The 21688-nt window shown below is 40.5% G+C and overlaps 1 protein-coding gene across 4 annotated transcripts in view; it reads left to right on the plus strand.

Moving 5' to 3' along the window:
• The window catches only part of LOC141144605 (epidermal growth factor receptor-like), a 285658-nt gene that overhangs the window by 140862 nt on the left and 123108 nt on the right, over nucleotides 1-21688 (plus strand). For all 4 annotated transcript variants that reach the window (XM_073630457.1, XM_073630456.1, XM_073630458.1 and 1 more), the window contains exon 3: nucleotides 187-376. In XM_073630457.1, the coding sequence (XP_073486558.1) occupies nucleotides 187-376 (190 nt within the window). The remainder of the gene's footprint in view (nucleotides 1-186; nucleotides 377-21688) is intronic.

A 21688-nucleotide genomic window follows, 5' to 3' on the forward strand; every position in this document is an offset into this window, starting at 1 on the left:
TTTTTACTTATCTGTTCTCTACACAACACATATACAAAACATGATCTGGCAGAAGAGGGCTCTACCCAACAAGCTGCCACTCTTAATAATCTTTTATATTTGTGAAATTATGTGTTTTATGTGCTTTGTTATATTAGACATTTAATCAATATATACTCATTATCATGTTTTATTTTTCAATTTTAGAGCATAAAAGAAGTGCGAGGTTATGTCCTGATCGCTCTTAACTTTATCAAGTCCATTCCGTTGACCAACCTACAGGTGATTCGAGGAAACACTTTGCTCAATAGACAATTCGCCCTCTGTATTGCATATAATTATGGTAACAAGAACAAAACACAAGGCCTAGAGGAGCTACCTATGAGACAACTAAAAGGTATAGTCTGAAATTACTATGTAACGATCAGATTTAAATATGAAATATATACAGTATACCTATGTAGCGTAGCCCCCTAAAGAGCCACTGGTAAATTGTGTCCTATTTCCCCCCCTAAAGCACACATAGCCAGACACACAGCATTTCTGGCACCCTTCAGCCGGCTCCAAAGAATCGTCTAGGGGTTTCTTATTTGGGTTTTTATTGGAGAACAATGAACTTGAATAGGGGATAGGGAACATTTCCCAGAAACTGCAGAACTGTACAACTTGAGGACTGCTCAACTTCTTGCTGCATTGAACAAACTTCTGGCTGCACTGCACAAAAAGAAATATCCCACTGGATCTCTATGCTGCCAATGACCTGTACTTCTTCCAGAGTTTAAAAGCTACACACATCCGTTACAAACCCTCCAGCAGCAATGAAACTCTTCCTCAGGACAGGGGTCTTTTACTCCGATAGATAGCCACAGGATCTTCAGTTGTCTCCTGCTGATATCCACCAGGCTCTTCGTAGTGAGTGAGATGTATTCCCACCAACTTCCTCCCGGCTCTCCAGTGAGCTTCTCCTGACCCAAATTGATCCCTGGACTTGCAAACCCTAGTTGGAACCTCAATGTCTTCTGACTGGCTTCCTCCCAAGACTTCTGCCCCAGGCACAGAGCCCCTGCACACGGGTCTCCTTCTACAGAACTGGACCCAGGAACACTGCCTCCGCTGTTTAGGCATCAGACTATTTATGGGCTCTCTCACCACCTTCTGAGCACACCTCCCCATAGATTGGTTGGAGTGTCATAAATATTTAGGCTACATACCCTGTTCTTCCTCCCAATATGTTCTAGAATCCTCTAGAAGACAGGGGAAAGTAACAGGAAAGCAGCCTGTAAAACACTGAGCAACCCTAAGTAATCAACCCCTGCTCCTCTGATTACAACCTCCTCAGCACTCTATCTTCATCTTCCATCCAACTGCCCCCGCTGGCATGATTCATGACCATTTAAAAGGTGCCTACCCCCTTCCAGCCCCTTTTTGCTTGGGATTGGTAGAGGACCTCATACAGTGCCTTGAAAAATTATTCATACCCCTTGAAATTTTTCCAAATTGTGTCATGTCCCAACGAAAGAGAAAATGTATTTTATTGGGAATTTTATGTAATAGACCAACACAAAGTGGCACATAATTGTGAAGTGAAAGGAAAATGATAAATGGCTTTCAACATTTTTTAAAAAGTGTGGCGTGCATTTGTATTTAGCCCCCTGAGTCAATACTTTGTAGAACCATCTTTTGCTGCTATTACAGCTGCAAGTCTTTTTGGGTATGTCCCTGCCAGCTTTGCACATCTAGAGAGTGACATTTTTGCCCATTCTTCTTTGCAAAATAGCTCAAGCTCTGTCAGATTGGATGGAGAGTGTCTGTGAACAGCAATTTTCAAGTCTTGCCACAGATTCTCAATTGGACTTAGGTTTGGACTTTGACTGTACAACTTGAATACAACTCTAACACATGAATATGCTTTGATCTCAACCATTCCATTGTAGCTCTGGCTGTATGTTCAGGGTCGCTGTCCTTCTGGTAGGTGAACCTCCGCCTCAGTCTTTTGCAGACTCTAACAGGTTTTCTTCTAATATTGCCCTGTATTTTGCTCCATCCATCTTCCCATCAACTCTGACCATCCTCCCTGTCCCTGCTGAAAAAAAACATCCCCACAACATGATGCTGCCACCACCATGTTTCACGGTGGGGTGGGGTGGTGTGTTCAGGGTGATGTGCAGTGTTCGTTTTCCGCCACACATAGCGTTTTGCTTTTAGGCCAAAAAGTTCAATTTTGGTCTCATCTGACCAGAGCATCTCCTTCCACATGTTTGCTGTGTCCCCCACATGGCTTCTTGCAAACTGCAAACAGGACTTCTTATGGCTTTCTTTCAATAATGGCTTTCCTCTTGCCACTCTTTCATAAAGGCCAGATTTGTGGAGTGCACCACCAATAGTTGTCCTGTGGACAGATTCTCCCACATGTGCTGTGGATTTCTGCAGCTCCACCAGAGTTACCATGGGATTCTTGGTTGCTTCTCTGATTAATGCTCTCCTTGCCCGGTCTGTCAGTTTAGATGGACGGACAAATCTTGGTAGGTTTGCAGTTGTACCATACTACAGTTCTTTGTGAGATGCTCAAAGCTTGGGATATTTTTTAAAACCTAACCCTGCTTTAAATGTCTCCACAACTTTATCCCTGACCTGTCTAGTTGTTCCTTAGCCTTCATGATGCTTTTTGTTCACTAAGGTTCTCTAACAATCCTCTGAGGGCTTCACAGAACAGCTCTATTTATGCTGAGATTAAATTACACACAGGTGGACTCTATGTACTAATTAGGTGACTTATGAAAGCAGTTGGTTCCACTAGATTTTAGTTAGGGGTATCAGAGTAAAGGGGGCTGCATACAAATGTATGCCACACTTTTCAGATTTATTTGTAAAAATGTTAAAAAACATTTATCATTTTCCTTCCACTTCTCAATTATGTGCCATGTTGTGTTGATCTATCACATAAAATCACAATAAAATACATTTAGGTTTTTGGTTGTAACATGACAAAATGTGAAAAAATTCAAAGCTTTTTCAAGGCATTGTAAATATGCCAAACAGCTCCTAGCCTTCGCCCACTACAGTACATCTGGAAGTTTCTCCAAGTTTCCAGAAAACAGACAAGAGAAGCTGCTTGCTGAGTCACCCAGCTCCCTGAGTCACTAAACCCTGACCCAGATTCAACCCAGGCCTGGCTCTCAGCCAAACCAATTTTCCTACCCTAACAAACCTATTTACATCTAGTACACTAGCTAGAGGGTGCTACGTACAGTTTACATTTAGATGGAGGTGCCTCTTCTGCTTATTTTTCTCTATGTGTATTAGGTTCTTAGGACCTGGTTTAGGGAAGCAGCCACCATTTTATTGGATTCAGATTAAATTCCTTTGTACGTTATCCCTCATTCCTGATCCTCCTCTTGTTATTCATCAGTACTCTGCAGTAGCGCTGTAGCTTTCGTTTCTTTTATTCCAAATCTACCTAGCAGTCTACTCTAAACTAGGGGTTGCTACACCTGCAATATCACTAAACATGGCATTATGATTATTTACCTTTTTCTAAAGCTTTTAGCAGCATGGTCTGGTGCTGTCCTAGTATCCATTTTTAGTGCAAACAAGCTGTCTGAATACATAACACATGCACTGCATTAAGCTGAATGAGTAATCCTTCTCCCAGAAGCAGATTTTTCATAGTACAGTATTGGTAGTATTTCTGGAAACAGGGCTTTTCATAATAGCTAACCTATTATGCTGGTTTTTCAGAGGTTGTTGGGACAAGTACAAATGTATATTGTTTGTAAAAGTCCAGTTATACTTTAACAACTTCCGGACCATCCGCTGTCGATATACATCAGTTCTTTTTGACATTAAATACCATTTTTATGGCAGCAGATAGCTGCCATAATATTTTCTTCAACGACGGGCGGTCCACTGTAAGATAAAAGTGGTCTCTGCGGTGGATTCACTGCAAGATCACTTTTATAGCCGGCAGGAGAGGTGCCCACCCCCCTCCCGCCGTGTCCGGTCATCTCCGCCACTTACCGGATCCGTCGGTAGTGGCGGAGATGATCCAATCCTTTTCCCTGAGAGAGAGAGAATGATGGCCCCCACTCGACTCTATGCCATTGGATGATGGCAGTGACGTCAAACATCACTTCCGCTCAATGGCCTTAAAGGGACAATTTTTTTTATTGAAAAGAAAATACTTTTTTTTATTGCTTTTAAGTGTAAATGGGAGATCTGGGGTCTTTTTGACCCCAGATCTCACATTAAAGAAGTCCTGTCATGCTTTTTTTCTATTACAAGGGATGTTTACATTCCTTGTAATAGGAATAAAAGTGATCCAAATATTTTTTAAAGGACAGTGTAAAAATAAAAAACAAGAAGTAAAATAAATAAGAAAAACATTTTCAAAATTAAAAGCGCCCCGTCCCTCCGAGCTCGCGTGCAGAAGCAAACGCATACGTAAGTCACGCCCACATATGAAAACAGTGTTCAAACCACACATATGATGTATCGCCACCATCGTGAGAGCGAGAGCAATAATTCTAGAAGAAGACTTCCTCTGTAATTCAAAACTAGTAACCTGTAGAAATGTTTAAATGTCGCCTATGGAGATTTTTAAGTGCCAAAGTTTGTCTCCATTCCACAAGCGGGCACAATTTTGAAGCGTGACATGTTGGGTATCAATTTACTCAATGTAACATGATCCTTCACAATATAGAAAGAAAATTGTGTTAACTTTACTGTGTTTTAATTAAAAAAAGTGTATTTTTTAAAAAACAAATTGTGTTTGTAAGACCGCTGCGCAAATACGGTGTGACATAAAGTATTGCAACGACCACCATTTTATTCTCTATGCTGTCTGAAATAAAATAAAATAATATATATATATAATTGTGATGGAACGTCCCTCACTCCACTTGAGTGCTTCCGTCAGTATACCACTTCCTTGTAGTCTGGATACAGATATCAGATATTCCAACCGCTCCCAAGCATAAAACAAGACGAGACTTGCTTAGATGCTAACATGGACTATTTTTATTTAGAATCAAAATTACAAGACTTTATATGCCGTTGGAACCTCCTCTAACAATACAACTGTAACCTAATTGTAAAATTCCTAAAGCGCTGAAGTGGACTAAAGATTTATATAGAAATAATGAAAAGTACAATAGTGAAAAAAATCCAATAGTGAAAAAATAAATAAATAAATAGAAAGTAATACAGCTGCAATCAATTAGTGACACCCCACAATTAATTAAGATAAATAAAAAAATGATGCGCTTGTATTATCTATTGATTCATGTGCTACCTCTTGTGCCTATTTATTGCTTCCAAAATAAGTGAAACATTGTGTCAAACTTTTGTAAAATAGTAACTTGTGTTTAAATAAACCATAGCAACTCAATTGCATAGACACATATAGAGATATGTTCAGGAGACAATGTGTTTCGAGCCTTTTTCAATTACACACTCCCAAAAACTTTCAGCCAGTGAGTAATAATAAAGATTTCCAATATGTAAAGCTTAAAATGATAACATTAAAGTCAATACATAATTGTTAATCCACCAAAATATGTTAGAACGATACCTCCTCCTCTGATAAGCCCAGGTTCAATGAGGTTGTCAGCGGTGGAGCGGCTTGTCTATGGTTAGCCGCCGGTATAGAAGAGAAATTTGCTCAGCTCCCTCTCCTCCTATTAATACTCCCAGACACTTTCAGCCAGTAATACTGAGAATTACCAATTGATAAAGCTTATATTTATAGGATCAGAGTCAAAACATAATTGTTAATCCACCAAAATATGTTAGAACGATACCTCCTCCTCTGATATGCCCAGGTTCAGTGAGACTGTCAGCGGTGGAGCGGCTTGTCTGTAGTCAGCCGCCGGCATAGAAGAGTAGATTGCTCAGCTACTTCTCCTCCTATTATAAGCCCAGGCTCAGTGAGACTCTGTCAGCGGTGGATCGGCTTGTCTGTGATCATCCGCTGGCATAGAGGAATAGTTTGCTCACCTTCTACTTGTCTTCCCCCATATACAGGATAAGATTAAAAAGAAAACACCATTGCGCAGATATCAGCAAAATTTTAGATACCATAAGAAGCCACTTAATTCCACTCACATGCTCCCTCTGATATAGATCGCATTTTAACAGGATAATGGTCAGTCACATCCAGCTCCATGCTGCTCAGTGCTACTGCTTACACACTACCAGGCAGATCGCACTCCAAACAGAGCGTCACAGGCTAGTTCTCCCCACGCGTATTATCACTGACACATGACTTTTTCAAGGCTGCTAGTGTAGCCGCTCTCACCAGTATATAGTTTGTATACCGGTTTCTATAGCAACCTGAGGAGTAAATGTGTTATCATCCCATATTGCGATTTTGGGAACATATGCTGTTTATTTAATACACAACTTGAGATACCATTTACTTACATAAAACCATTTAAAAAAACTTCTCTAAAAATTAGACAACACATTCGTATTCTGTTAGCAAATAATATCTGGTATGGGTTAATTATACATGGAAAATCCTCACATACTCAAATAATGCATAAATAAATAAATAAACAAATAAACAATAATAAGTTCATTATTTCCCCTTTACTCTACATTAGTTTGAGAACATCCCCACCAGTACATTATTTGCCATATGTGTTAATACCCTACCTTTATGGAGTCAAGATAAAATACAAAATGCGAACAGAAATAAATATATGACTATATAAAATATAACATATAAAAATATATAAAAATATATAAAATCCAAAGAATAAAATTGTCCAAAAAAAATATATATATAGAGATGACCTCAAATCAATTAAAATATCATCATCTATTTTTCCTTAATATTATTTAATAATTCTGATTCCAAAAAATCATAGGACAAGGGGTTACAACCGTTTCATAAAAATATTCTGTACAGCCCTCTAAAAATGTAAATATTATCAATCATGAGTCAGCAATGAAGCAGTTAAGATCAAATTCAATGTTTAACCCCTTTGGGGCGGATACCCCCATATTATATATCCATTTTGATTCTTGCTTACTTAATTGCCTTATTTTATTACTGCCTCTCCAGTGGGGTTTGAACTTATCTATTGCCTAGAATTTTAATAGCGCTGTTTTTTTTTCATGATGTGATAAAAAAATGTTGTGACATACTATGTTTAGGATAGCCATTTATAATATTTTGTATGTGTTCCCTGATCCGTTTCCACATCGGTCTTTTCGTTCTTCCCACATATTGAAGTGAACAAGGGCATTCTAAGACATGAACTACCCCCTCTGATCTACATGTCAGGAAATCTTCAATGTGATATTCTGTGTTGTTACTGGTCGCTCTGAAGTTGGTGCATTTGTGACCATTTTGTTTTGTATTAACACATGCATAGCATCGCTTGCAGGGGTAGAAGCCTTTCCTTTAAAAAAAGGTTAATTCATGTGGTTTAGGAGGGTCCACAACATTTTTTGCGATTTTTTGCGATCTCTTAGTGTAGGTGCCTTCCTATAAACGAACCGTGGTTTTTCCGGCAATATGTTCTGCAATTGTTGATCAGCACGAAGTAATGGCCAATATTTCTTAAAGATATGTTCAATCTGTTTGTGTTGTATGTTAAAATCCATAATGATTGGGACATCTTGATGTTGGTTTGATTGTTTGGGTTTGTCTTTAATTAATTCATCCCTAGTAATATTAGATACTTCTTTAATTTTTTTGTTAACCACTTGCCGACCGCCTAACGACGATATACGTCGGCAGAATGGCACGGGCAGGCAGAATCATGTGCCTGTACGTGATCTGCCTCCCGCGGGCGGGGGGTCCGATCGGACCCCCCCCGGTGCCAGCGGCGGTCGGCATTTGTCTGGGAGCGTTGAGAGGAGAGGGGGAGGCCATCCGATCGTGGCCCCCCCCTCGCGATCGCTCCCAGCCAATGGGAATCCTCCCCTACCTGTGTGTAGTACACACAGGCAGAGGATGTGATGTCATCTCTCCTCGGCTCGGCAGTTTCTGTTCCGGCGCCGAGGAGAGAAGACATGTGAGTGCACCAACACTACACGCACACACAGTAGAACATGCCAGGCATACTTTACACCCCCGATCCCCCCCGGATCGCCCCCCGATCACCCCCCAATCACCCCTCCCCCTTCCCTGTCACACTGACACCAAGCAGTATTTTTTTTTTCTGATTACTGCATGGTGTCAGTTTGTGACAGTTAGTGTGGTAGGGCAGTGAGTGTTAGCCCCCTGTAGGTCTAGGATACCCCCCTAACCCCCCCTAATAAAGTTTTAACCCCTTGATCACCCCCTGTCGCCAGTGTCGCTAAGCGATCATTTTTCTGATCGCTGTATTAGTGTCGCTGGTGACGCTAGTTAGGGAGGTAAATATTTAGGTTCGCTGTCAGCGTTTTATAGCGTCAGGGACCCCCATATACTATCTAATAAATGTTTTAACCCCTTGATTGCCCTCTAGTTAACCCTTTCACCACTGATCACCGTATAACCGTTACGGTTGACGCTGGTTAGTTCGTTTATTTTTTATAGTGTCAGGGCACCCGCCGTTTATTACCGAATAAAGGTTTAGCCCCCTGATCGCCCGGCGGTGATATGCGTCGCCCCAGGCAGCGTCAGATTAGCGCCAGTACCGCTAACACCCACGCACGCACCGTACACCTCCCTTAGTGGTATAGTATCTGAACGGATCAATATCTGATCCGATCAGATCTATACTAGCGTCACCAGCAGTTTAGGGTTCCCAAAAATGCAGTGTTAGCGGGATCAGCCCAGATACCTGCTAGCACCTGCGTTTTGCCCCTCCGCCCGGCCCGGCCTGGCCCAGCCCACCCAAGTGCAGTATCAATTGATCACTGTCACTTACAAAACACTAAACACATAATTGCAGCGTTCACAGAGTCAGGCCTGATCCCTACGATCGCTAACAGTTTTCTTGGTAGCGTTTTGGTGAACTGGCAAGCACCAGCCCCAGGCAGCGTCAGATTAGCGCCAGTACCGCTAACACCCACGCACGCACCGTACACCTCCCTTAGTGGTATAGTATCTGAACGGATCGATATCTGATCCGATCAGATCTATACTCCCCAGCAGTTTAGGGTTCCCAAAAACGCAGTGTTAGCGGGATCAGCCCAGATACCTGCTAGCACCTGCGTTTTGCCCCTCCGCCCGGCCCAGCCCAGCCCACCCAAGTGCAGTATCGATCGATCACTGTCACTTACAAAATACTAAACGCATAACTGCAGCGTTCACAGAGTCAGGCCTGATCCCTGTGATCGCTAACAGTTTTTTTGGTAGCGTTTTGGGGAACTGGCAAGCACCAGCGGCCTAGTACACCCCGGTCATAGTCAAACCAGCACTGCAGTAACACTTGGTGACGTGGCGAGTCCCATAAGTGCAGTTCAAGCTGGTGAGGTGGCAAGCACAAGTAGTGTCCCGCTGCCACCAAAAAGACAAACACAGGCCCGTCGTGCCCATAATGCCCTTCCTGCTGCATTCGCCAATCCTAATTGGGAACCCACCGCTTCTGCAGCGCCCGTACTTCCCCCATTCACATCCCCAACCAAATGCAGTCAGCTGCATGAGAGGCATTTTCTTTATGTCCTCCCGAGTACCCCTACCCAACGAACCCCCCCCAAAAAAGATGTTGTGTCTGCAGCAAGCGCGGATATAGGCGTGACACCCGCTATTATTGTCCCTCCTGTCCTGACAATCCTGGTCTTTGCATTGGTGAATGTTTTGAACGCTACTAGTTGAGTATTGGCGTAGGGTACAGCATTGCACAGACTAGGCACACTTTCACAGGGTCTCCCAAGATGCCATCGCATTTTGAGAGACCCGAAACCTGGAACCGGTTACCGTTATAAAAGTTACAGTTACAAAAAAAAGTGTAAAAAAAAAAAAAAAAAAAAACACATACAAAAATATAAAATAAAAAAAAATAGTTGACGTTTTATCGTTCTCGCTCTCTCTATTCTCTCTATTGTGCTGCTCTTTTTTACTGTATTCTATTCTGCAATGTTTTATTGTTATTATGTTTTATCATGTTTGCTTTTCAGGTATGCAATTTTTTATACTTTACCGTTTACTGTGCTTTATTGTTAACCATTTTTTTGTCTTCAGGTACGCCATTCACGACTTTGAATGGTTATACCAGAATGATGCCTGCAGGTTTAGGTATTATCTTGGTATCATTCTTTTCAGCCAGCGGACGGCTTTCATGTAAAAGCAATCCTAGCAGCTAATTAGCCTCTAGACTGCTTTTACAAGCAGTGGGAGGGAATGCCCCCCCCACCGTCTTCCGTGTTTTTCTCTGGCTCTCCTGTCTCAACAGGGAACCTGAGAATGCAGCCGGTGATTCAGCCAGCTGACCATAGAGCTGATCAGAGACCAGAGTGGCTCCAAACATCTCTATGGCCTAAGAAACCGGAAGCTACGAGCATTTTATGACTTAGATTTCGCCGGATGTAAACAGCGCCATTGGGAAATTGGGAAAGCATTTTATCACACCGATCTTGGTGTGGTCAGATGCTTTGAGGGCAGAGGAGAAATCTAGGGTCTAATAGACCCCAATTTTTTCAAAAAAGAGTACCTGTCACTACCTATTGCTATCATAGGGGATATTTACATTCCCTGAGATAACAATAACAATGATTTAAAAAAAAAAAAAATGAAAGGAACAGTTTAAAAATAAGATAAAAAAGCAAAAAAAAATAAAGAAAAAAAAAAAAAAAAAAAAAAAGCACCCCTGTCCCCCCTGCTCTCGCGCTAAGGCGAACGCAAGCGTCAGTCTGGCGTCAAATGTAAACAGCAATTGTACCATGCATGTGAGGTATCACCGCGAAGGTCAGATCGAGGGCAGTAATTTTAGCAGTAGACCTCCTCTGTAAATCTAAAGTGGTAACCTGTAAAGGCTTTTAAAGGCTTTTAAAAATGTATTTAGTTTGTCGCCACTGCACGTTTGTGCGCAATTTTAAAGCATGTCATGTTTGGTATCCATGTACTCGGCCTAAGATCATCTTTTTTATTTCATCAAACATTTGGGCAATATAGTGTGTTTTAGTGCATTAAAATTTAAAAAAGTGTGTTTTTTCCCCCAAAAATGCGTTTGAAAAATCGCTGCGCAAATACTGTGTGAAAAAAAAAAATTAAACACCCACCATTTTAATCTGTAGGGCATTTGCTTCAAAAAAAATATATAATGTGTGGGGGTTCAAAGTAATTTTCTTGCAAAAAAAAAAAATTTTTTCATGTAATCAAAAAGTGTCAGAAAGGGCTTTGTCTTCAAGTGGTTAGAAGAGTGGGTGATGTGGGTGATGAGCTTCTAAATGTTGTGCATAAAATGCCAGGACAGTTCAAAACCCCCCCAAATGACCCCATTTTGGAAAGTAGACACCCCAAGCTATTTGCTGAGAGGCATGTCGAGTCCATGGAATATTTTATATTGTGACACAAGTTGCGGGAAAGAGACAATTTTTTTTTTTGCACAAAGTTGTCACTAAATGATATATTGCTCAAACATGCCATGGGAATATGTGAAATTACACCCCAAAATACATTCTGTTGCTTCTCCTGAGTATGGGGATACCACGTGTGTGGGACTTTTTGGGAGCCTAGCCGCGTACGGGACCCCGAAAACCAAGCACCGCCTTCAGGCTTTCTAAGGGCGTAAATTTTTGATTTCACTCTTCACTGCCTATCACAGTTTTGGAGGCCATGGAATGCCCAGGTGGCAAAACCCCCCCCCAAATGACCCCATTTTGGAAAGTAGACACCCCAAGCTATTTGCTGAGAGGTATAGTGAGTATTTTGAGGCATTCCATGGCCTCCGAAACTGTGATAGGCAGTGAAGAGTGAAATCAAAAATTTACACCCTTAGAAATCCTGAAGGCGGTGATTGGTTTTCGGGGCCCCGTACGCGGCTAGGCTCCCACACATGTGGTATCCCCGTACTCAGGAGAAGTAGCTAAATGTATTTTGGGGTGCAATTCTATATATGCCCATGGCCTGTGTGAGCAATATATCATTTAGTGACAACTTTGTGCAAAAAAAAAAAAAAAAAAAATTTGTCACTTTCCCGCAACTTGTGTCAAAATATAAAACATTCCATGGACTCAACATGCCTCTCAGCAAATAGCTTGGGGTGTCTACTTTCCAAAATGGGGTCATTTGGGGGGGTTTTATGCCATCTGGGCATTTTATGGCCTTCAAAACTGTGATAGGTAGTGAGGAGTAAAATCAAAAATGTACGCCTGTCAGAGAGGTTACCTGGTTGGGCGCCGGTGCGCGCCGGGGCGCGTTGGTGCCCGTGTCTCCGTGCGTGCTGGGGCACGTGTTCCGGGGGGCGCTGGTGTGTCTGGTCTGACCGGCCGTGGCGTGCAGGGTGGCGTCCGGGCGGATGTGCGTACGCGCGTTCGCCTATGGGCGTTACCGCAGGCGTGCCCGGTGGCGTTGGCGTGCACGCCGGCATCGGAAACGCGCTCGGGCGTGTGCAGGGGCGCGCGGCGCTTTGGCGAATCGGCGTACGCACGTGCGCGGCGTTTTGGCGCCAATCAGCTTATTTAAGTCTGCCTCTGTCCCTGTTCGGTGCTGCCTGATCAAACAGCTCCGTGTCTTGTTCCGTGATCATCTTGTGTTCCTGTATCTCCGTAGTGTTTACCCGTTGTGACTCGGCTTGCCTTTGGACCTCCCTTGATTGCTGCCTGAACCCAACCCCGGCTTGTCTGACCTTGTTTCTGCCTCCTCCCTTGTATCGTTGCTGCCAGCCCGTTGCCGACCTCTGCCTGTGTGTGACCAGCCTGATTAGCTCCTGCTCAGCATCTGCTCCATCCAGCCCTGAAGCTCTACCGGTTGCTTGCCAGACCATCTTGCTCCAGGACCCTAGCTTCAGGCCCTCATACCATTCCGCACTCGTGGGCCTCCTGTCTACTCTACCAGGGGCCCCGAATCGGATACGTAAGGGAGCCTACCCTCTGCCCAAGCGGACTCATCTGTCTGGTAAGTGTGGGACCTGACAACGCCCTTAGAAATCCTGAAGGCGGTGATTGGTTTTCGGGGCCCTGTACACGGCTAGGCTCCCAAAAAGTCCCACACATGTGGTATCCCCATACTCAGGAGAAGCAGCTAAATGTATTTTGGGGTGCAATTCCACATATGCCCATGGCCTGTGTGAGCAATATATCATTTAGTGACAACTTTTTGTAATTTTTTTTTTTTTTGTCATTATTCAATCACTTGGGACAAAAAAAATGAATATTCAATGGGCTCAACATGCCTCTCAGCAATTTCCTTGGGGTGTCTACTTTCCAAAATGGGGTCATTTGTGGGGGTTTTGTACTGCTCTGCCATTTTAGCACCTCAAGAAACGACATAGGCAGTCATAAATTAAAGGCTGTGTAAATTCCAGAAAATGTACCCTAGTTTGTAGGCGCTATAACTAAAACCAATAAATATACACTTATTGACATTTTTTTTTACCAAAGACATGTGGCCGAATACATTTTGGCCTAAATGTATGACTAAAATTGAGTTTATTGGATTTTTTTTTAGAACAAAAAGTAGAAAATATCATTTTTTTTCAAAATTTTCGGTCTTTTTCCGTGTATAGCGCAAAAAATAAAAACGGCAGAGGTGATCAAATACCATCAAAAGAAAGCTCTATTTGTGGGAAGAAAAGGACGCAAATTTCGTTTGGGTACAGCATTGCATGACCGCGCAATTAGCAGTTAAAGCGACGCAGTGCCAAATTGTAAAAAGTGCTCTGGTCAGGAAGGGGGTAAATCCTTCCGGGGCTGAAGTGGTTAATAAACTCCTCATTATAGCCTTTTTGGATAAACTTATTTCCAACGTGTTTTGCTTGTTCTAAAAATGTATCTAGTTCCGTGCAGTTTCTCCTTAGACGTATGAATTGTCCCTTTGGTATGTTTAGCAGCCAGGGATCAAAATGACAACTGTCTGTGGGAATACAGCTATTTCTTTCCACTGGTTTGAAGTATGTTTTTGTTACAATCCCTTTAGTTGTCATTTCTATATCTAGGTCTAAAAACTGAATATTTTTGTCACTCACTTGGTAGGTTAGCTTTATGTTTTTTTCATTCATGTTAAGTTTTTCCAGAAATTGTAAGAGGGGTGTTTCATCTCCCTTCCATAGCATTATACAATCATCAATGAATCGTTTGTACATTATTAGCTGTGGGGGATTATCATTTTGTATTGTTTCCTCCTCCCACTGGGCCATAAATAAGTTAGCTACGCTAGGAGCGTATTTGGCCCACATACCAATACCATTGAGTTGTCTGTAGAATTCTGAATTGAACCAGAAGTAGTTATGCTCTAGACCAAACGCCAAGCACCTTAAAGTAAACCTTTTTTGCTTGGAAATTAGATTGCTATACCTGTTCATGGCCCATTTGGAAGCTGCAATAGCATCTTCATGATCTATATTAGTGTACAGAGATGAGACATCTGCTGTGATTAATAGATATTTTTGGTCTGGCTGTATCACGATTTTATTTAATTCCTGTATAAGATGTTTGGTGTCCCTTAGGTAGGCTGGTGTTGATGGGACTAACGGTTGTAGAAAGTTATCCACATACTTTCCAATTCTTGAGTTGATTGATTGGATCCCGGTAATGATCGGACGTCCAGGAGGTTTTTCTTGATTTTTATGCAGCTTGGGAACTGTGTATATAATCGGGACCCTACATGTTTCCGGGATAAGATAACATTCTTCCTTCTTGGTAAGGAGGTTCTTTATGCTTCCTTTCTTTAATCATTTCTGCAATTCACTTTTGTACTCTCTTGTCGGATTTTTCCTTATTTTATATATGTATTAGCATCATTTAGCTGTTCTTGGAGTTCGTTATTGTAATATTCTTTTGACAAAACCACAATCGCACCGCCTTTATCGGCCGGTCTTATTACCACTTTCTTATTATCTTCTAGTTCTTTTATTCCTTTTCTTATAATTTGTGGATCCTTCATTCTTCTGACTTTTAGTGTCACCATTTTGTTGAAGACTTCAATGTGCTGGTTATTGTGAACTGGAGGGTTAAACAGGGATTTGTTCCTTAATTCACTGTGTATCACTCCTCCTTGTGTGTTGATATTTCCCCTGTTGGTTGAGCTGGTTGCTATTGCTTGGTTCAACATATATTTTTTGATGTTCAACTTCCTTGTGTATTTCTGGATATCCACATATAAGTTAAATTTGTTCAAATTGCGTGTGGGTGCATACTTTAATCCTTTGTCGAGTAATGCTAATTCATTTTGCGTGAGGTCCACTCCACTCAGGTTGTAGATTCCTTCACCTTTTACTCTCTCTTCCTTTTTGGTCTTGTGTCCTCCTCTACATCCTCTCTTCCGTTTGGGCTTCCTATGTTCATAGCTCTGTCTTGCCGTGGGGGACTTTCGTTCCTGTGCATGTCCAAAAAAGGTGTAGGTGGATTTGGGTCTCTATGCTCTCTAAGTCCTTCATATCGGTTCTGTGTTCTTATGGGGCTGTATCTTGGACCATATTGATATTGATCGTAACGTCCCCGGTCATCTTCCTGTTGATATTGATATTGGTGGTGATCTCTTCCATCATGTCTATTGTCCTGATGATAATATGTATTATCTGAATAGTTATCCCTAGGTCTTCCTTGATATCCTTGTTGTTGAGGTCTGGGGGGATTTTGGTACTCATTGTAGTACTGTCCATTTGTTTGGTTATCATCCCTACTCCCATATTGTTCATATTGGCCATTCTGGTGATTCCTAGGTTTTTTATTTTTTCCATTATTTTTCCAAAAAGGTTTTTTTGGGGATTTGCTCCATGGTTTAGGGTTATTATTCTTATTTTGCCACCAAGGTCTAGGTGTTCTTGGGCCATTACTGTCATATTGTCTGGGCTGTCCATCAACATTATTTCTGTGTTGCCTTTCTGTGTTACTATCTTCCTGTGTTGATCTTCTTGGAGATCTCATTCTTTGATCTCTCATAGGGGTTGATATCTGTACCTCTCTCACATGGGAAGATGTGGTAGAGCCAGTTTTACCTTCCTTGAGATTCAATTGCCATTTGTAACTTTGCTCTAACTTGTAATCATTCGTGCCTCTTAGGTATTTTCTTCTTTTCCTCTGTTTTATCTCTATATCTTTTCTTTCCAGCACTTTGTTGAGCTGGTTAGTAAGTGTAGCAAAGGATGGTGTTTCTTTATAAGATTCTAATGCAATTTTGCATTCTGCGATTTGTTGGTTAATTATCACAACTTTTCTTTGCTTTCTTTTTACTAAAAATTGTAGTACTTCTATGCCCTTTCCGTTGAAAAATTTGTACCATTCATTAACTCCCTCCTCATCAATGATACCATCATTGATGGGAATATCCCATCTGAGTCTTCTGGGCACAATTTTTTCTTTAATATACTGTTCATGGGTTGTAATGTCCCGCCATAGGCTCACTTTTTTCTCCATCAAGTGCCCGAACCTTCTGAAATTAGTGTCCAGATCTCCTGTTTCACTATTGCTATTGTTGGAAAAAACTTCCTCTAGTGCTACCGTGCGATTTTCCATAAAATTAAAAATATCCATTTCTGCTGCTAAAGTGATATTGGTGAAAGTGTAAAATCAATTGTAAAATTCCTAAAGCGCTGAAGTAGACTAAAAAGATTTATATAGAAATAATGAAAAGTACAATAGTGAAAAAATCCAATAGTGAAAAAATAAATAAATAAATAGAAAGTAATACAGCTGCAATCAATTAGTGACACCCCACAATTAATTAAGATAAATAAAAAAAATGATGCTCTTGTATTATCTATTGATTCATGTGCTACCTCTTGTGCCTATTTATTGCTTCCAAAATAAGTGAAACATTGTGTCAAACTTTTGTAAAATAGTAACTTGTGTTTAAATAAACCATAACAACTCAATTGCATAGACACATATAGAGATATGTTCAGGAGACAATGTGTTCCGAGCCTTTTTCAATTACACACTCCCAAAAACTTTCAGCCAGTGAGTAATAATAAAGATTTCCAATATGTAAAGCTTAAAATTATAACATCAAAGTCAAAACATAATTGTTAATCCACCAAAATATGTTAGAACGATACCTCCTCCTCTGATAAGCCCAGGTTCAATGAGATTGTCAGCGGTGGAGTGGCTAATATAGGTCATGAAGATGCTATTGCAGCTTCCAAATGGGCCATGAACAAGTATAGCAATCTAATTTCCAAGCAAAAAAGGTTTATTTTAAGGTGCTTGGCGTTTGGTATAGAGCATAACTATTTCTGGTTCAATTCAGAATTCTACAGACAACTCAATGGTATTGGTATGGGGGCCAAATACGCTCCTAGCGTAGCTAACTTATTTATGGCCCAGTGGGAGGAGGAAACAATACAGAATGATAATCCCCCACAGCTAATAATGTATAAACGATTCATTGATGATTGTACCTATGGAAGGGAGATGAAACACCCCTCTTACAATTTCTGGAAAAACTTAACATGAATGAAAAAAACATAAAGCTAACCTACCAAGTGAGTGACAAAAATATTCAGTTTTTAGACCTAGATATAGAAATGACAACTAAAGGGATTGTAACAAAAACATACTTCAAACCAGTGGAAAGAAATAGCTGTATTCCCACAGACAGTTGTCATTTTGATCTCTGGCTGCTAAACATACCAAAAGCACAATTCATACGTCTAAGGAGAAACTGCACGGAACTAGATACATTTTTAGAACAAGCAAAACATGTTGGAAATAAGTTTATAAAAAAAGGCGATAATGAGGAGTTTATTAACGAAAAAATTAAAGAAGTATCCAATATTACTAGGGATGAATTAATTAAAGACAAACCCAAACAATCAAACCAACATCAAGATGTCCCAATCATTATGGATTTTAACATACAACACAAACAGATTGAACATATCTTTAAGAAATATTGGCCATTACTTCGTGCTGATCAACAATTGCAGAACATATTGCCGGAAAAACCACGGTTCGTTTATAGGAAGGCACCTACACTAAGAGATAAAATCGCAAAAAATGTTGTGGACCCTCCTAAACCACATGAATTAACCTTTTTTCAAAGGAAAGGCTTCTACCCCTGCAAGCGATGCTATGCATGTGTTAATACAAAACAAAATGGTCACAAATGCACCAACTTCAGAGCGACCAGTAACAACACAGAATATCAGATTGAAGATTTCCTGACATGTAGATCAGAGGGGGTAGTTCATGTCTTAGAATGCCCTTGTTCACTTCAATATGTGGGAAGAACGAAAAGACAGATGTGGAAATGGATCAGGGAACACATACAAAATATTATCAATGGCTATCCTAAACATAGTGTGTCACGACATTTTTTATCACATCATGAAAAAAACACAGCGCTATTAAAATTCAGGGCAATAGTTAAGTTCAAACCCCACTGGAGAGGCAGTAATAAAATAAGGCAATTAAGTAAGCAAGACTCAAAATGGATATATAATATGGGGGTATCCGCCCCAAAGGGTTTAACATTGAATTTGATCTAAACTGCTTCATTGCTGACTCATGATTGATAATATTTACATTTTTAGAGGGCTGTACAGAATATTTTTATGAAACGGTTTTAACCCCTTGTCCTATGATTTTTTGGAATCAGAATTATTAAATAATATTAAGGAAAAATAGATGATAATATTTTAATTGATTTGAGGTCATCTCTCTATATATATATTTTTTGGACAATTTAATTCTTTGGATTTTATATATTTTTATGTTATATTTTATATAGTCATATATTTATTTCTGTTTGCATTTTGTATTTTATCTTGACTCCATAAAGGTAGGGTATTAACACATATGGCAAATAATGTACTGATGGGGATGTTCTCAAACTAATGTAGAGTAAAGGGGAAATAATGAACTTCTTATTGTTTATTTATTTATTTATTTATGCATTATTTGAGTATGTGAGGATTATCCATGTATAATTAACCCATACCAGATATTATTTGCTAACAGAATACGAATGTGTTGCCTAATTTTTAGAGACGTTTTTTAAAATGGTTTTATGTAAGTAACTGGTATCTCAAGTTGTGTATTAAATAAACAGCATATGTTCCCAAAATCGCAATATGGGATGATGACACATTTACTCCTCAGGCTCCTATAGAAACCAGTATACAAACTATATATACTGGTGAGAGCGGCTACACTAGCACCCATGAAAAAGTCATGTGTCAGTGATGATACGCGTGGGGAGAACTAGCCTGTGACGCTCTGTTTGGAGTGCGATCTGCCTGGTAGTGTGTAAGCAGCAGCACTGAGCAGCACGGAGCTGGATGTGACTGACCATTATCCTGTTAAAATGCGATCTATATCAGAGGGAGCATGTGAGTGGAATTAAGTGGCTTCTTATGGTATCTAAAAATTTTGCTGATATCTGCGCAATGGTGTTTTCTTTTTAATCTTATCCTGTATATGGGGGAAGACAAGTAGAAGGTGAGCAAACTATTCCTCTATGCCAGCGGATGATCACAAACAAGCCGATCCACCGCTGACAGAGTCTCACTGAGCCTGGGCTTATAATAGGAGGAGAAGTAGCTGAGCAATCTACTCTTCTATGCCGGCGGCTGACTACAGACAAGCCGCTCCACCGCTGACAGTCTCACTGAACCTGGGCATATCAGAGGAGGAGGTATCGTTCTAACATATTTTGGTGGATTAACAATTATGTTTTGACTCTGATCCTATAAATATAAGCTTTATCTATTGGTAATTCTCAGTATTACTGGCTGAAAGTGTCTGGGAGTATTAATAGGAGGAGAGGGAGCTGAGCAAATTTCTCTTCTATACCGGCGGCTAACCATAGACAAGCCGCTCCACCGCTGACAATCTCATTGAACCTGGGCTTATCAGAGGAGGAGGTATCATTCTAACATATTTTGGTGGATTAACAATTATGTTTTGACTTTGATGTTATAATTTTAAGCTTTATATATTGGAAATCTTTATTATTACTCACTGGCTGAAAGTTTCTGGGAGTGTGCAATTAAAAAAGGCTCGGAACACATTGTCTCCTGAACATATCTCTATATGTGTCTATGCAATTGAGTTGCTATGGTTTATTTAAACACAGGTTACTATTTTACAAAAGTTTGACACAATGTTTCACTTATTTTGGAAGCAATAAATAGGCACAAGAGGTAGCACATGAATCAATAGATAATACAAGCACAACTGTAACCTAATTAACATGGGCTAGCATAAAACAAGACGAGACTTGCTTAGATGCTAACATGGACTATTTTTATTTAGAATCAAAATTACAAGACTTTATATGCCAGTGGAACCTCCTCTAACAATGCAACTGTAACCTAATTAACATGAGCTAGTTTACTAAATCATTTACCCAGACTAGGTGACTACGTCTCCTAGCTCATTGACTATTCAACACACATTACCATAAACATCAACACAGGGTTAATTAGAACAAACAACAATGAGTTGAATACCCTTAGAACCTGTGGTAAGCCAGACTAAACTCATTTACGTTAAACACATTATAGCTGACATCAGACAGGTGAGTGGAGTTGATGACATTAGCATCTTCTCACAGTATGAGTACCAACAGTATGACTCAGTCACTATTGCTACTATGGCAAATGCAGGGTCCCCAGAGTCTGTGTGTCCTGGGGGACAAGGACCCGAAGCCAAAGTAACAACACCTCAAGGGTACCCCAAATGCCAGGGCCCATAATCTGTAGGCAAGAGGCTCACATTCAGTCCCCTCCAAAAGCCTCTATCCCGGGTGAGTCTGTCACAATAATGTTTGGGGGTTCTAAGTAATTTTCTAGCAAAAAAAATGATTTTAACTTGTAAACAACAGGTGTCAAAAATAGGCCTGGCCCTTAAGTGGTTAAATCTTGACCCCAGGCTTACAACCTAAAAAATACCACAATCGACATAACACTTCTATTTCCTTCTGTATAACTGATGTTTTTGGTACGCTGAAGAAAAGAAATGCAATTATGGATTTAAACTGTTTGTGTGCAGTGCTTGGATGCGTGGTGATGTGTAGAACTCCAGCCTGTCATTGATTTTTACAGGCGGCTGTACACAAACAACTGCTGCTCTTCACATTGTCCTGGCCTCTGTATACATGTGAATTAGCCGTAAGGCTGAACTTTAGCTTAAAATAGATAAATATATACAGTGTATATACAGTATCTCACAATAGTGAGCACACCTCACATTTTTGTAAATATTTTATTATTATTATTATTCACAATTTATATAGCGCCAACAGTTTACGCAGCGCTTTACAATGTTTAAGGGGGAACAACACAATTACAGTACAATACAAAAGGTACAGGAGGGCCCTGCTCGTAGAGCTTACATTCTAAAGGGAGGGGGTGGTGGTACAAAAGGTAATAGCTGCAGAGAATGATTTGATGGGGGATTATATCTTTTGATGTGACAACACTGAAGAAATTACACTTTGCTACAATGTAAAGTAGTGAGTGTACAGCTTGTATAACGGTGTCAATTTGATGTCCCCTCAAAATAACTCAACACACAACCATTAATGTCTAAACCACTGGCAACAAAAGGGAGTACACCCCTAAGTGAAAATGTCCGAATTGAGCCCAAAGTGTCAATATTTTGTGTGGCCACCATTAGTTTCCAGCACTGCCTTAACCTTCTTGAGCATGGAGTTCACCAGAGCTTCACA

This window comes from Aquarana catesbeiana, linkage group LG05 (genome assembly GCF_042186555.1).
Source record: "Aquarana catesbeiana isolate 2022-GZ linkage group LG05, ASM4218655v1, whole genome shotgun sequence".
In the NCBI taxonomy this organism is placed as follows: domain Eukaryota; kingdom Metazoa; phylum Chordata; class Amphibia; order Anura; family Ranidae; genus Aquarana; species Aquarana catesbeiana.